At 44.3% G+C, this 14,862-nt stretch overlaps 1 protein-coding gene across 1 annotated transcript in view; it reads left to right on the top strand.

Annotated features, from left to right (window-relative positions):
• The window catches only part of LOC138293018 (uncharacterized), a 219,897-nt gene that overhangs the window by 107,447 nt on the left and 97,588 nt on the right, over positions 1-14,862 (top strand). Inside the window, exon 3 of the mRNA XM_069231984.1 lies at positions 321-468. Coding sequence (XP_069088085.1) covers positions 321-468 — 148 coding nt within the window. The remainder of the gene's footprint in view (positions 1-320; positions 469-14,862) is intronic.

Raw genomic sequence — 14,862 nt, 5'->3', positions numbered from 1 at the left:
ACGATTAAGATCACTTCATATCCCCACTTTATGTGCTTTGTAAGGCACCTTTTACAAAATGCAGCAAGCATCTGTTTTTAAGCACTGTCCCTAATTTCTCTCCTCACCACTCTATCGCACTATTCGATCTACAAACTCGATTTCCATATGAAAAGACACATACTAAATTAACCACATAGCCTTCTCATACATAGCACACCTCAACTGGCCACTCATTAAATTTAATTTTTGACCCAAGAACACGGCCCTCTGAATTTACCCCACTTCTGCCATTTTAATAGTTCCATAAGATGTACTTATTGTTTCTGTTCTCGCCATAGTGTTCCAGTGTTTTCGAGCGGCATAACGCCACCAGTCTGCAGCCTAACAAGTATTGATTCTGTGGCAATTGGATTCGCACCTCAGATAGTGAATCATCTGGTGGTTTCCCCTTTCAAACAAAGCCGTGGACCACAGAAGATGCACCGGGTGAGTCAACAGGAAAGTGTATTTCACTGTGAAACAAAGTACCAATGTCTTCATTTATGTTCCTCTCCAAGCCTTATCCAGCTTATGTTCAAAAGTATCTTTTGTGTTCACCTTCCCTTCATCTTCTACACTAATCAAAACACTATGGGACAGATTTACTAGAAAGTGGAGCATCAGCTGTGATGCACCACTTTTCTTGCAGCCCCCTGCACCTCGCTAACAACACCATGTGTGCACCGAATTTACAACACGGCGCACCATGGTGCATGTTAGGACAATAGTGTCAGAATTTATGATGCTATTGTGGTACTTTTCAGGATTAGCACCATAAATTGTGGCGCTAATCCTGCAAAGTAAAGGGAGGCCCATTGAAAGTAATGGGCGCATCATTTTAACACCTGCTCTGAGCGGAGTTAACAATGATGCTAAAAATGGCACTGTGAAAAATTTAAATTTCACTGCGCCATTTTTACAGGTCTCCCTGTTGGGGAATGCCCCCCTTGCAAACATTATGCATGGCACATGCATGATGTGGTGCAAGGGGTTACAAATTGGCACAATGCAGGCATTGTGCCACTTTACAAATATGGCAAAGGAGAATGGCTCCTCAATGCCACATTAGTGTAAAAAAAATGACCCTAGTGTGGCGGTAAGAGACGCTAGGGCCTTGTATCTGGCCCTAAGTGTGACTTTCTGCATTAACTATCAACATCTTGTTTAGGTCATCATTGCTAACACAAAGACCGGAAAGAACGCTAACACAATTTACTTATATTAGGTGTATAGTGATATTATGTACATTGCTGCTAATGTGCACACTACGAATTCAACCATCTCAAAACAATACCCAATTAATACATCATGCCTATTTTTTACATGCTACGTTTTGCCACTTTCTTATTTGTTGTAAGGATGAATGCCCCACACTTTGTGGACAGCTTTGTCATCCACACCCTTTTACATTTGTTGGTCTGCCCTTTCCAATGTTCCGTAGTATCCTTGACTTCCATGAAACTATCGGAGTTTCTTTATCTTTATCTTTTGTTGTTCCCCTAGCAGAGCTAAGAGCATGAAGTCAGATGTACAAAGGGTTTTACGTTTGCAGGCTTTCTGATTCGTACATCAGAGGTTTTGTGAATGCTAAAATTATTTTTCTAATGTATTAAATCCATTTAGTAATTCAGAAAAGATTTTCTGAATCTCTAAATAGAAATGTATGATGTAACAACTAATGCGAGAACCACGCATGTCTGAACAATGCAGTCGGAACAACGACCACGTTGTTACCACAAATGCCTTTACCACGCATGCCTTTACAATGATTTTTCGTTGTAAAAGCATGCCTACTAAAGGCATGTGTGGGAACGGAATTCGTGGTTCCAGCATGCCCCCGCCCCAAGGCCCAAAAGTACCCAACCCCTAATATTAAAACTACCCCGACCCCGCCCCTAAAAACAAAAGTACCCCAACACCACCCACCCTGAGCCCTAAACCCTTGTCCGACCCCTGCACTGCCCTAAAAACAACCGACCCACCACCCCTGCCCCTAAAACCAAAACTACCCGACCCCCCCACCCTATTCCTGAAAACAAAACTACCCAGATCCCCCACCCCTGCCCCTTAAAAAAAAACTACCCAACCCCGCCCCTAAAAACAAAACTACCCCGACACTCCCATCCACCCTGAGCCCTAAAACCTTCCCAGACCCCGCTTCTGCCCTAAAATCAATCGACCCCCCCAAACCAAACTACCCCAATCACCGACCCCTAAAAAACAAATTACCCCAAAGCCCCCCGCCCCTAAAAACAAAAATACCCCAATAACCCCACCCACCCTGAGCCCTAAAACCTTACCCGACCCCACCACCCACCCTAAAAACAACTGACCTCCCACCTCTGCCGCTAAAAACCAAACTACCCTGACCACCCCGCCCCTAAAAAGAAAACTACCCGACCCCCCCACCCCAAGCCCTTAATCCACCCCACCTCTGAAAACTACCCCAACCCCACTTACCTGACCAAACTATCCCAATCACCCCACCCCTGTCCCTAAAAACTAAACTACCATGATCATCCACCCCACCCTAAAACCTAACTACTGCGATCCCCCACCCCTAAAAACCAAACTACCCCGACCCCTCAACCCCGCCCCAAGCCCTTTATGCACCCTCCATCCCTAAAAACTACTCGCAACCTCACTTACCTGACCAAACTATACCAATCCTTCCACCCCTTCTCCTCAAAACCAAACTACCCCCATCCCCGCCCCAAGCCCTTAATCCACTCCATCTGTAAAAACTACCCTCCAACTCCACTGATCTCCCATCCCTCCCATCTGCCTGTAAAAACCAAACTACCCCGACCCTTGCCCAAAGCCCTTAATCCACCCCACCCTAAAAACTAACCCCAACCCTGCCTCAACCCCACTTACCTGACCAAACTACCCCTATCCCCCACCCGCCCCTAAAACCCAAACCCCCCACCCCTGCCCCAAGCCCTTAATCCACTCCCACCCCTAAAAACTACCCCCAACCCCACTTACCTGACCGTGCCCTCTCCCGATCCACTCTGCCTTTTTCGCCGCCTTAACCACGTACATGCATTGTTCAGCACAGGCGTGGTTAAGGCAGAGAAAAAGGCAGTCATTGTTCCAGCAAGGGTGGTTACGCTTGCGTTGTAGATTACTTCATTGTTCTGGAGCTGTGGTTCAGGACGTTTCCCTCTAAATAGGTTCAGAAATGAATACCGAATCATAATTTGGCAGAGGCACGTATTGGGGATCCCTTCCTAATTTTGATTTGGTGTCCTATTTGTCAGTGGTTTGTGACAGTCATTTGGGTTACATTTCTTTGGTTTATTACAGACTCCAAAGTTGGGGTGGTACCTCATTCGAAAAGGGGCCACCTTTGTAACTCCCACTTTGGGAATCGAGTGGCATTTTGGGGGTGGGAAAGGTGATGGGGGTATGCGGGCAGTAAGCCAGGGGCCACTACTTGCTCTCACTGATGTTTTCCTTTAAGGAATACTGGCTGTTTTAATAAAGATCCTTTTTGGAAGGCAATTACTGGGATGGTGATCTGTTGCCCATTGTAGGGCACTATTCCTGTGGCTGTAGCCAATGACAGGAGGCCTCTTTTTGCAATCTGCCTAATGAACCTTAACTAGAAAGGTAATTCTGTGCAAGGTCATTCTGTGCTCCCTGCTCATCTGTATTTTGTAAACTAGCCTTTTTATATTTAGATTGTTTTAGAAAATCAGATTGCAGTCACAAAAAGTCTGCACCCACTTTGCCACATCTTTTTCTGAATGTAATTTTAGAACACCTGACTCTTTTTGCTTTATAGGGATACAAGGTGTACCCCAACCAATAGTGGAGGGTGACCAATATTTTTTTAGATGTTCTACTATTTTTATTTGTAAGAGAATTTAATTGACTCTTTTCATGAACATCTGTTCAGTTTCCCCTACCTAGGGCCATTCTCTTCCCCTTGTAGTTCGCATAAGTGGCACAGTAACTGTTCATAAAATGATGATTGCTTGCATGAAGGAGGTCAGTCCAGATTCCCTCTAACTAGAAAAATAACCCTTTGGCCTGCACCTCAATAACCCTGTATCTGTTCCCACCCTCACTCCTTCATCTGGTTTCTAGGCTGGAATATATATCTAAGACAAGATTTGCCGAGTGCCAGCACATAGCGAGACCTTATTGCACGTCATGTGCACATCAGACCTTATCCTACCCGGCAACTGCCTGTCCATTGTTCGTATTTATGGCTTTGGCTGCAAGTCCACACCCCATTATCCATCTGTTGATTCATACTCCTTCTTTAGTATTAAGCCCAAGAAAATATCTATGAAGATAATAACTGGTCTGATAAGTTGGGGAGGTGAAATTTGAAGATGGCATACCTTTTGAGTAGAGACCATTTTACCACCATTGGATTCAATTTCAGTATGTTAAACTTGTTTTGGACTTTGAGAAGGAACTATGCAGCATTTCAAAGTAGTTGTTGTGCCAGGAACAGGATGGTGTTGCTGTTGTCCTCAAGACTGTGACCAAACGCAGGACTAAAGGATCACATTGATGCTGCTGCTTCCTGCCTACAACTGGATTTCTCTGCAAGGAGATGATCTGCCTAGACCAAGGAGAGACATAAATGGCCTAGCATGGAGGACAATATCAATGTCAGAAATAAGCCAGCAGCTATAAGGGCCCAGCCATTAAGGGCCCTGCCTGACTGACCTGTACTAATGACTGAATATCAAAACCATCATCAACAAAGGAAGATCAACGGCTGCAGAGAAGTCCCAAAACAATTGGGTCTACCTGTCTTCTTCCCTATGCTGCTTTCTTCAACCTACTCCCTGTTGACCTGGCCTAAGCACAATACTCTGTGCCTGGCCCCAAATGCAGCAGTGGATTGGGTGCAGTTGGATGACACTCTATCCAGTCAGTACCTAAATCTCTAAATACCTAAATCCCATTGGAATCAAGTCAGCCCACGAACACTTCCTGTGATATCATTATAACCAGCAACCAAGCTGATTTGCACTAAACACGTAAGGGAGGGCTCTTACCTTGTAAAATTAGTTGCAGAAAATTCAGGGCCTTTTTAACCATTGTTCTGTGACCTATGGTTCTCAAATTATCACCATAAACCTATACTGATCTGCCCACACTTCTGCTGGGTGCCACATTGTCCAGCTGGTGTCCTTGAACCCAGAGATGCCCTGAACAGGACACAACACTAGAGCTTGCAAAACACTGTGGGCCCCAATCACAAAGGGACTTACAACTTGTAAAGTGTGGAGTCTATGCACTCATGCAGAATCTCCTCGCTAGGTGTGGAACCTCCGCACGGCAGTGCTCATTGTGGAGATTCCACCATGAGTGCGGAAACTCCGCATTAGTAACTTTACAAGTCCTAGGTCCCTTTGTTAATCAAGCCCCGTATTTTATTAGGTGATACCCTTGCCAAGCATGGGGGCTAGGGTAAAATATCTGATGTACATTTGCAATAGTCCTGTCAGAAATATGAATTGTTAGACCTGGTGTTCTTAGGGTGGTCTTATCCCAGACATTTTGCCCTTACCTCCTGGTTTGTTGCTGTATCTTTTTGTTGACCTTAGGACTCTGAGCACTTTACCACTGCTAATCAGTGCTATAGTGCACATGCTTCCTCCCTAAAACCTGGTACCATTGGGGTATCCACAATTGGCATATTTACTTTACCTGCCAGTCCCTTGTAGAGTGGAATACCATATACCCAGGGCCTGTAAATTAAATGCTACTAGTGGCCTGCAGCACTCGAATGAAGCCCTGTAAACATGTCTCAGGCCTGCTACTGCAGAGGCTGTGTGCAGTTTCTCTGCCACCGCAACTTGGCAGTTAAAACCTCTTGCCAAGTCCAGAACTCCCCTTGTTCTTACAAATATGTCACCCCTAAGGTAGGCCCTAGGTAGCGCATAGGGCAGAGTTCCATGTAAACAACAGGTTGTACATGCACCTTTACGTTTTTCATGTCCTAGTAATGAAAAACTCCTAAAAGACATTTTTTTATCACTGTGAGGCCTGCCCCTCTCACAGGCCAGCATTGGGAATTCCTTATAAAATCTTTAAGCTGTCATTCCTGATTTGAGAGGAGTAGCTGCATCATGTTTAGTACCATTGGAATAGTAATAATAAATCCTCTTTACTGGTAAAGTCGGATTTATTATTACTATTTTAGAAATGCCTATTTTAGAAGGTGGACATTTCTGTGCCCTCTCTGTCCTGTGTGCCTACAGCCTATGTCCAATACACGTCTGGCTTGGACTCGGTGACAGCTACACTCGTGCATTCCCCTTAGACACCACAACACAGGATACTCAGCCACGTCTGCATTCATCTGTATACTGATAGGTCTTCCTGGGGAGGAGGAACTTTCCTGTATAAATACTGGGTCTCTTGACTCACTCCACAGTACACTTCTGGGCTCAGGGAAACTCTGCTAGAGTAAAGACTCCTGTGTGCCAGGATCACCTCTCTGCCAGACCTGACTGTTCCCAGGAACTGCAGCTCTGCCCTGCTGTGCTGGCCTGCTGCCTGCTGATCTCTGCCCTGCACCCTAAAGGGTTCATCATTGCTCTCGAGTGTCTCCAAGGGCTTGCTAGCTGGCCCCCTGTTCTCCATGAGGTCTTAACGACCATCAAAGATCTCGCTTTCCATCTCAAACTACTTTGTCTCTGCTAAATAACTGCTTGGAGTAACCCCGGCGCTCGCAGACATCAGGAGCCCCTGCCAGCCTCAGCGCACTGTGAACACATTACCAGGAAGCACAGCGTAACAGTATCTCTCCTGTTAATAGACCCCTTCGCCACAGGGATGATCAATCATCCCGGCCTGAGTACCTAGCAGAGGCACCTCGCTGCCGCCACATCAAGGTGATCCGGTGGCGTGGCCCCTTTCAGCTGAGCAGGTCGGATCCAGCGACCAATGCCTTCGGGAACCCCCCTGCATGGGCCCCTCCAGCTAAACAGCCTGATCCAGTGACAGCCGTCCTTCGCATCCCCAAGCGTGGCTCTCCCTCTTCAGCGTCGTGGTTCCCCTGGCTACCACAGGGGGCCATCACCTTATCTCCAAACCTGGGGATTGGACCTCCACCTCAGGACTCTAGAGATACTGAGTGTGGTGGGGGGAGTGCTCGGGCAGTTCACTGCCAGTCTATGGCCCACACTGAATTGCGTCTGCAACCCACGAGGACTGTGGGGGTAATGAAACTCTTTTGCCACTCCAAGTCTTCATATAAGGGTCTGCTTGTTTCTTTCCCTTCCAAACTAAAACTGTAATAATAATAAGAGCGTTGCTTTTTCCTGACGATATTTGAAGGTAACCTTTAAGTGATTTCCTGAGTGAGCCTTAACTCCTTTTGCAACTATAAAAATGTATCTATTTTTCTACATATTCTTGTGTGGAGTTTCCTTACTTTTTATGGTGCCTCACTGTAATTCTTGTCTGCGTGTTGCACAAATACTTTGCACATTGCCTTCTAAATGAAGCCTGCCTGCTCTGCACCAGCTACCACTGGGTGAGCACAGGTTAATTTAGTCTGTGTATCTGACTTGCTCTGACTAGCGTGGTCGGTGGTGCCTGGCTTAGGTGTATACCCATAGCCAATCAGAAACCCCCTTTCTAACATGAATAATTTTATTTACTGATATTTCCACCACAGAAGCTGCTAGGATCTTCTAGATTCCTGTCTTCATTTTACCTGCACCAAATTTCTATACTATAAAGAGCAATATTTTCAGTGCAGTAATACTCAAGGGTCTAAGAAACCAGTGGTAAAATGGTAAATGATAGAACCCACCAAGGATGCTGCCCAGTAGTCACAGATTGTTCCAGGATATGGCCTTCACGTGTTGCATTATATACGCTAGTCATATTATGGTAGTTAGGTCAAACCTTTTAGTTCCAGAATACTTGTTACCCAATGTTTGTTTGGCACATCAGACTTCCATGATACTCCAGATATGTTTGATAGCTAATGCACAATTGACACTTGACTGCTTGCAGAGTGTCGGCTAGTTGGCTCAGCTTTTATGAGTGGTGCCTCGTTTTCTAGATAGTGTTAGCTTGCTGTGACATATTCTTGCTCCTTACAACATGTTGCCTGTGGTTGTGGTGGCTAGTTGTTTGGCATCTAAACTTGTGAATTGGAAGGTTTGGGGAGGCTGTCCGATGAGAGGAGATATGGATCAGAAATAATTTGTCTCAGAGCTTGAGGCTGTCCCACAAAATGGGGACTTGAACAATAGAGCAGTGGTTCCCAACCTTTTGACTTCTGTGGACCCCCACTTCACTTTATCATTATCAGAACCCAGGGCCCCCGACTGAACATTATTGGAATCAAGGGACCCTCCACTGAGTCATTACTGAAAGCCGGGGACCCCTGCCTAAACATTATTCATGGTTTGTTAATGCAAAACAATACTCAGAAAATACAAACACATTCATCAAACACAAGCAATAACACATTTTATTTAATTTGCAAATGAATATAGATAAAAAACATCTTTTTCATTTTAATAGGAAGGTTGGAGCTTTTCTAAATTCAACTGAAGCCACACATTGTCTACTATATTCTGTTTGATGCTCCTGCACTGCTCCCACAAAACAATCTGAGCATACTAATTTATTTTTTACCCCCCAGTTTCATATTCCTTGACATTTACAGTATGCTTTATTGATCTGTTAATCTTATTTAATTTTCTAAGCATTGGAGGAGCCCTTGAGGAGGCTTTGTGGGGCCCCAGGGGTCCCCGGACAAACGTTTGGGAACCACTGCAATAGAGTATCTATCTTCCCTGCCCATTTTTCTGGTTGGGGTGTGACAAGGATGTAAAAGTTGACAAAGTGGAGGGGCCTGTGAAGACCATGGTTGGAGAGATGCGTTTGACTTCTAGGAAAGCCTAACTTTCAAGTGCCTGTTGGAAATGGGCCGATCTACAGGGTCACCCTCAAACGTTTTGCCTCCCTTCTCCTATTTCTTGCTGGATTTTTGCTCAGCTGGTCTTAGGACTCTGTGGATTTTACCACTGCTAACCAGTGCTAAAATGCTTGTGCTCTCTCTCCCCTGCTGTTTACACAGAAAGCAACAATCCTCAACCACTGAGAACATTCAGTGAAGGCTGCTGGTGTATAATAGACTATCCATCGAGATAAGAATGCCATCCTTTAAAATTTTCCACCCGTAAAGACATATGGCCTACTACCGATATAGTCTGCTAGTCGTCCTCCAAAAGGCTGATACCCAAAAGTTTGGAACTAAAAATCCAGCGTAAAACTGGATGAGTATCCGGGCTAGCATTATTATGATGGAACTTCAAAAAATGCACAGTCTGTTGATAGCCTACAAAACATCACTTGCAATGATCACCACTGCTAGCGTAGATCTCTTGCCAGGTGATACATTGATCTCTTAGAAGAAAATGTCCCAGCTCCTTAAATCCAAAAGAGTTCTAGTATCTAATCTAAGTAAGAGGAATTACCAAACTAGCGCACTGGGACTCCTGACATGTAAGAAGCGAAAAACCCGATGATATATGAGCAGAACGATATATAGCTAGCAGTCAGGCACTTAAATCTTGCAATATCTCTTATCTGGTTTTTTTTTTCTGGAATTTCAGAACTTTAATAAAAACTGCCATCCGACATGTATGGGGGATTAGAGGTGCCGAGACTTAACATTTATGATTATGCCGCACACCTGCATGAGCTGGCAGCTCATGCAGGTGTGCGGCAAAGTAAGTTAATTGGGAGAAGCGGCTAGTTGGGAGTTTTGTGACGGCAGATCACCTCCCCGTGACATTGGTGGAGGGAGTTGGAGTAGATGGAACAACCCTTATGTAATAGGCCACATAGCAAGCGTCAGGCAGAGAAATGCGGAATTGGTCTTGCGGAGAGCTTCCTTTTACTGAGAACTTCCCCTTTGGATCCTGGCACAGATACATCAAATGATGACTAATACATAATTTCAGGCCTGGAAAGATAGGGGATGCACAATGCGTGGGGACGTATACCAAAGTGAATATTTTATTACTTTCAAACAGGCTTGTGAGACATTCACGCTGGGCCTGTAACATTTTCTCCATCACGCAGGATTAGTGGAAATGGCCAAACAAACCTGGCACACATGTCCTGCTGTACTGCAGCTTTTGCGCACACTGGTCATTTTACTGATATGCGGCAAAAGCTGACATTTGATTACACTCCTTTATAAAGCAATGAGGGAAGACGCAACAGAACTGCCATCTAGGGCACGAGCAGCATGGGAGTTGGACCTGGGTTGACCATTAGATGATAGCAAGTGATCCAGTATATGTGAACGAACACACACGGTATCCTGCAATGCGCGATTCCAGTTGGGACACTATAACTTTTTACATAGAGCATATCTGACCCCCCAAAAGACTAGATCGCATCTCTCACAAGGTCCGATCTGTGTCCACGATGCAGCATGGGTAGGGCTTGGAGGGATGTGTGTGACTCCTTCTTAGACACAAATGCAGGAATGCAGGCTACGGAAATTAATGATGAGTCCGCGAGCTCAGAGGACGGGGCGCCATAGTCGGTGGGGGGAGCTAAGCCCCCAAAAAAGGTGGAAGGGTTTGAATGTGGGATAATTATGTGATCCCTAGCAGGAACATGGAAACAACAGAATTCAGGATGGCCTAATGATGTGCTATTAAAAAACCCTGATATGTTGTGTGAAGAAAAGTATGTATACCACTCCCAATGCTGCTGTTGGTTATGTATTATATGTTGAGAACGAAAAATAAAGGTTTTAAAAAAACTGCCATTCGAGTTCCAGTATCCTGTATCATTTTATAAAAAAAAATTAAAAAATCAATCGTCCCTATTGGGTCTAATGCTCTTGCCAGTAACCTTTCTACTCCAAGCAAACACTCTAAAAAGTGATTCCAAATCACTAAAGTAACTTTTATTGATTTTGATGGGAACATTTGAAAAAAGAAACAATGGCAAGATAGACATTTTAATAAGGGCTACTCTGCCGACCAATGTTAAAGGTAGAAATGTCCATCTATCAAGTAGCCACTTAAACTTACCAAGCAGCGGGCATAGATTAACTCAAAGAGCTGGGATTAACTGCTTGTTACATATACCCCCAAATATATTATGACTGTTTGGGATCAAGCATGCAGCTGCAAAGAGACTGGAAGACTGCTAACTGATGTATTAAAAAGAAGCAGGTCAGTCTTTTTTGGATTGATTTTGTACCCCCTATACTCTGAAACTCATCAAACTCATCCAACCCTTTCTGGATCTTCTCCCTACCAGGCTTCAAATAAAGAATAATGTCATCTGCGAACATTTTTAACTTGGCCATATCAGGGACGGGGGCCTCGATCATCTCACTGGCTCGAATCCTGACCCCCAAAAGCTCTATATAAAAAGCAAATAAAATAGGGGGAAGAGGGTACACCTGCCTGGTCCCCCTACTAATAGAGACTGATGCCGCAAAATAGGAATTCACGAAAAGTTTTGCTTGTGCTCTTGACATACTTTTGCCAGCAGTCTAATAAATTGGAGACAAATGCTGAATTTCTTCAAGCCATAAAACAATACATCCCAGTTGACCAGATCGAAAGCTTTCTCAGCATCGACCACTATAACTGCTGCACTGATCTGGTTAGCTGTGAAATAGTCCAGTGCCTGCACTAGAAAGACGGTATTTGAGGCCATCAGTCGACCTGCCTCAAAACCAGTCTGGTCTTCTTGATTTAAATCCTTGGCAAGCGGAGTAGTATGAATGGCCCAGATTTTCATTAAGAGCATGTAATCAGCATTGAGTAAACTGATGGGCCGATATGAATTAACATCTCTAGGATTCTTACCCTTCTTTATAAAACCATCATAGACTCATTGAAAGGAGAAGGGACTTCCTCACTCTCCTTTACAAAATTAAAGAGAACGGTCACGAAAGGTACTGAATCGGCCTTAACATTTTTATAAAATTGGACCGGAAAGCCATCATTGCCAAAAGCCTTCCCACTTGGCGTAGTAGCAAGGGCTTCATGTATCTCCACCGATGAAACAGTAGAGATAAACTTTTCAGCCTGAGGATTTGTCTGACACAGCAATCTAGTAGATTGGAAGTATTGGGATATGCTTGTCTAAGGGGTCTATCTAATTTCATAGACCGCTTTGTAGTGCTGTAAAAAACTTTTTTTATTTAATTTTCTAAGCATTGGAGGAGGCTTTGTGGAGCCCCAGAGGTCCCCGGACAAACGTTTGGGAACCACTGCAATAGAGTATCTATCTTCCCTGCCCATTTTTCTGGTTGGGGTGTGACAAGGATGTAAAAGTTGACAAAGTGGAGGGGCCTGTGAAGACCATGGTTGGAGAGATGCTTTTGACTTCTAGGAAAGCCTAACTTTCAAGTGCCTGTTGGAAATGGGCCGATCTACAGGGTCACCCTCAAACGTTTTGCCTCCCTTCTCCTATTTCTTGCTGGATTTTTGCTCAGCTGGTCTTAGGACTCTGTGGATTTTACCACTGCTAACCAGTGCTAAAATGCTTGTGCTCTCTCTCCCCTGCTGTTTACACAGAAAGCAACAATCCTCAACCACTGAGAACATTCAGTGAAGGCTGCTGGTGTATAATAGACTATCCATCAAGATAAGAATGCCATCCTTTAAAATTTGCCACCCATAAAGACATATGGCCTACTACCGATATAGTCTGCTAGTCGTCCTCCAAAAGGCTGATACCCAAAAGTTTGGAACTAAAAAGCCAGTGTAAAACTGGATGAGTATCCGGGCTAGCATTATTATGATGGAACTTCAAAAAATGCGCAGTCTGTTGATAGCCTAGAAAATATCACTTGCAATGATCACCACTGCTAGCGTAGATCTCTTGCCATGTGATACATTGATCTCTTAGAAGAAAATGTCCCAGCTCCTTAAATCCAAAAGAGTTCTAGTATCTAATCTAAGTAAGAGGAATTACCAAACTAGCGCACTGGGACTCCTGACATGTAAGAAGCGAAAAACCCGATGAATATGAGCAGAAAGATATATAGCTAGCAGTCAAACACTTAAATTTTGCAATATCTCCTATCTGGGTTTTTTTTTCCTGGAATTTCAGAACTTTAATAAAAACTGCCATCCGACATGTATGGGGGATTAGAGGTGCCGAGACTTAACATTTATGATTATGCCGCACACCTGCATGAGCTGGCAGCTCATGCAGGTGTGCGGCAGAATAAGTTAATTGGGAGAAGCGGCTAGTTGGGAGTTTTGTGACGGCAGATCACCTCCCCGTGATATTGATGGAGGGAGTTGGAGTAGATGGAACAACCCTTATGTAATAGGCCACATAGCAAGCGTCAGGCAGAGATATGCGGAATTGGTCTTGCGGAGAACTTCCTTTTACCGAGAACTTCCCCTTTGGATCCTGGCACCGGTACATCAAATGATGACTAATACGTAATTTCAGGCCTGGAAAGATAGGGGATGCACAATGCGTGGGGACCTATATCCAAAATATTGTCCTGTGTTTCAGGATTCTCTATTTCCTTAACAAATGCAGCTTTCTGTCTCACCTGTGTAGACCCGACCAAGAATTTGCCAACCTGGTGGCTCTCTTCAAATAGTCGGTGGTGGAATGCCCTAAAACCGTTAATTTCTTCCAAAAAAAGAAACTCTTAACTTTTACTTAGCCTTTTCAATTTGGTTCTCTGTAGGGGAGATTTCTTAATCTGTAGGGCTTGATCTACCGCCATTTGCAGCTGGATTATTTAATCTCCGCATTGTTTATATTGCTGCACCTTGTAGGCGATGATCTGGCCTCCAAATGCAGCTTTAAAGGCTTGCCATATGGAAAACAGCAAGGCCATGTCCTTATTTAATCAAAGAAGTCTTGAATAAATTGCCTAATTCCTGTGAGCCAGTCCTGGTTCAATAAAATTTACCTGTCCAGCTGCCATCTGGGCCTATCACCCCTAGTTGTTTCCAACTGTAGCATGATGGATACCAGCAAATGATCAGAAAAAGAATTAGAGCAAATATCAAAGCCTACCTTTTTAATAGATTGGGAAATTTAGAAGTAATCTTCAAATCTTTTTGTCATTTTATTTGAAGTATCCAAGACCAACTCTTGAATAACATTTAAATTGTCTCCTAGAATTAGTGGGCCCACTGCTCCCATATTAATATTTTAAATCTGCAACAATTAATCTGTGTCATCAAAAACTGGGGCATAATAACTAACCAGATTAAATGGAGCCCCATTAGAAATAGCCTTCAGCCATACCCATCTAACTTGTGGATCTCTAATGTGAAGCACAAATTAGAACAAGCAGGTCTACACCACTCCCTACTCTTTCCAGCGAAGTTGAAGGTAATAGCTGGCAATATGATCTTCTTCACTATGGAAGCAAGAGATACCTGGGATTAGGTGGAGCAGCACCGATATTTGGCCTCGCCACCTTCCACCCCTGGATTGACACACCACAGCACCGGGGGCTCGAATAAAAGAAGACGAGCGTCACACAAACGCCCAAAAGCCCCGCTACTGGGAGCACCCACATTAGAGCTAGCCAAAGAAGAACAGGCCCAAGCGCTGACCACAGAGGTCACCAGATGGGCAGATAGACGCTTGCCTTCAGATGTTACCATAGCCAACGACACGTCTGAATCTTTCTCCATTAACTCTGATGACAGTATGGTTTCACTACTACTCCCTAAAGTGAAACTTCAAACGGCAGAGGAGATTCTTTGATTTACAGCCTGTGGAGAAAGCAGAGCTTACAAACGTGCCCAATTTGATATTTAGGTGGGGTGGAGGAACATATAGGCCTAGACTGCCTGGCCAACTTGACAACATAGGCCT

This window comes from Pleurodeles waltl, chromosome 4_2, assembly GCF_031143425.1.
Source record: "Pleurodeles waltl isolate 20211129_DDA chromosome 4_2, aPleWal1.hap1.20221129, whole genome shotgun sequence".
In the NCBI taxonomy this organism is placed as follows: Eukaryota; Metazoa; Chordata; class Amphibia; order Caudata; family Salamandridae; genus Pleurodeles; species Pleurodeles waltl.
This window is presented reverse-complemented; position numbering and strand designations above follow the sequence as displayed.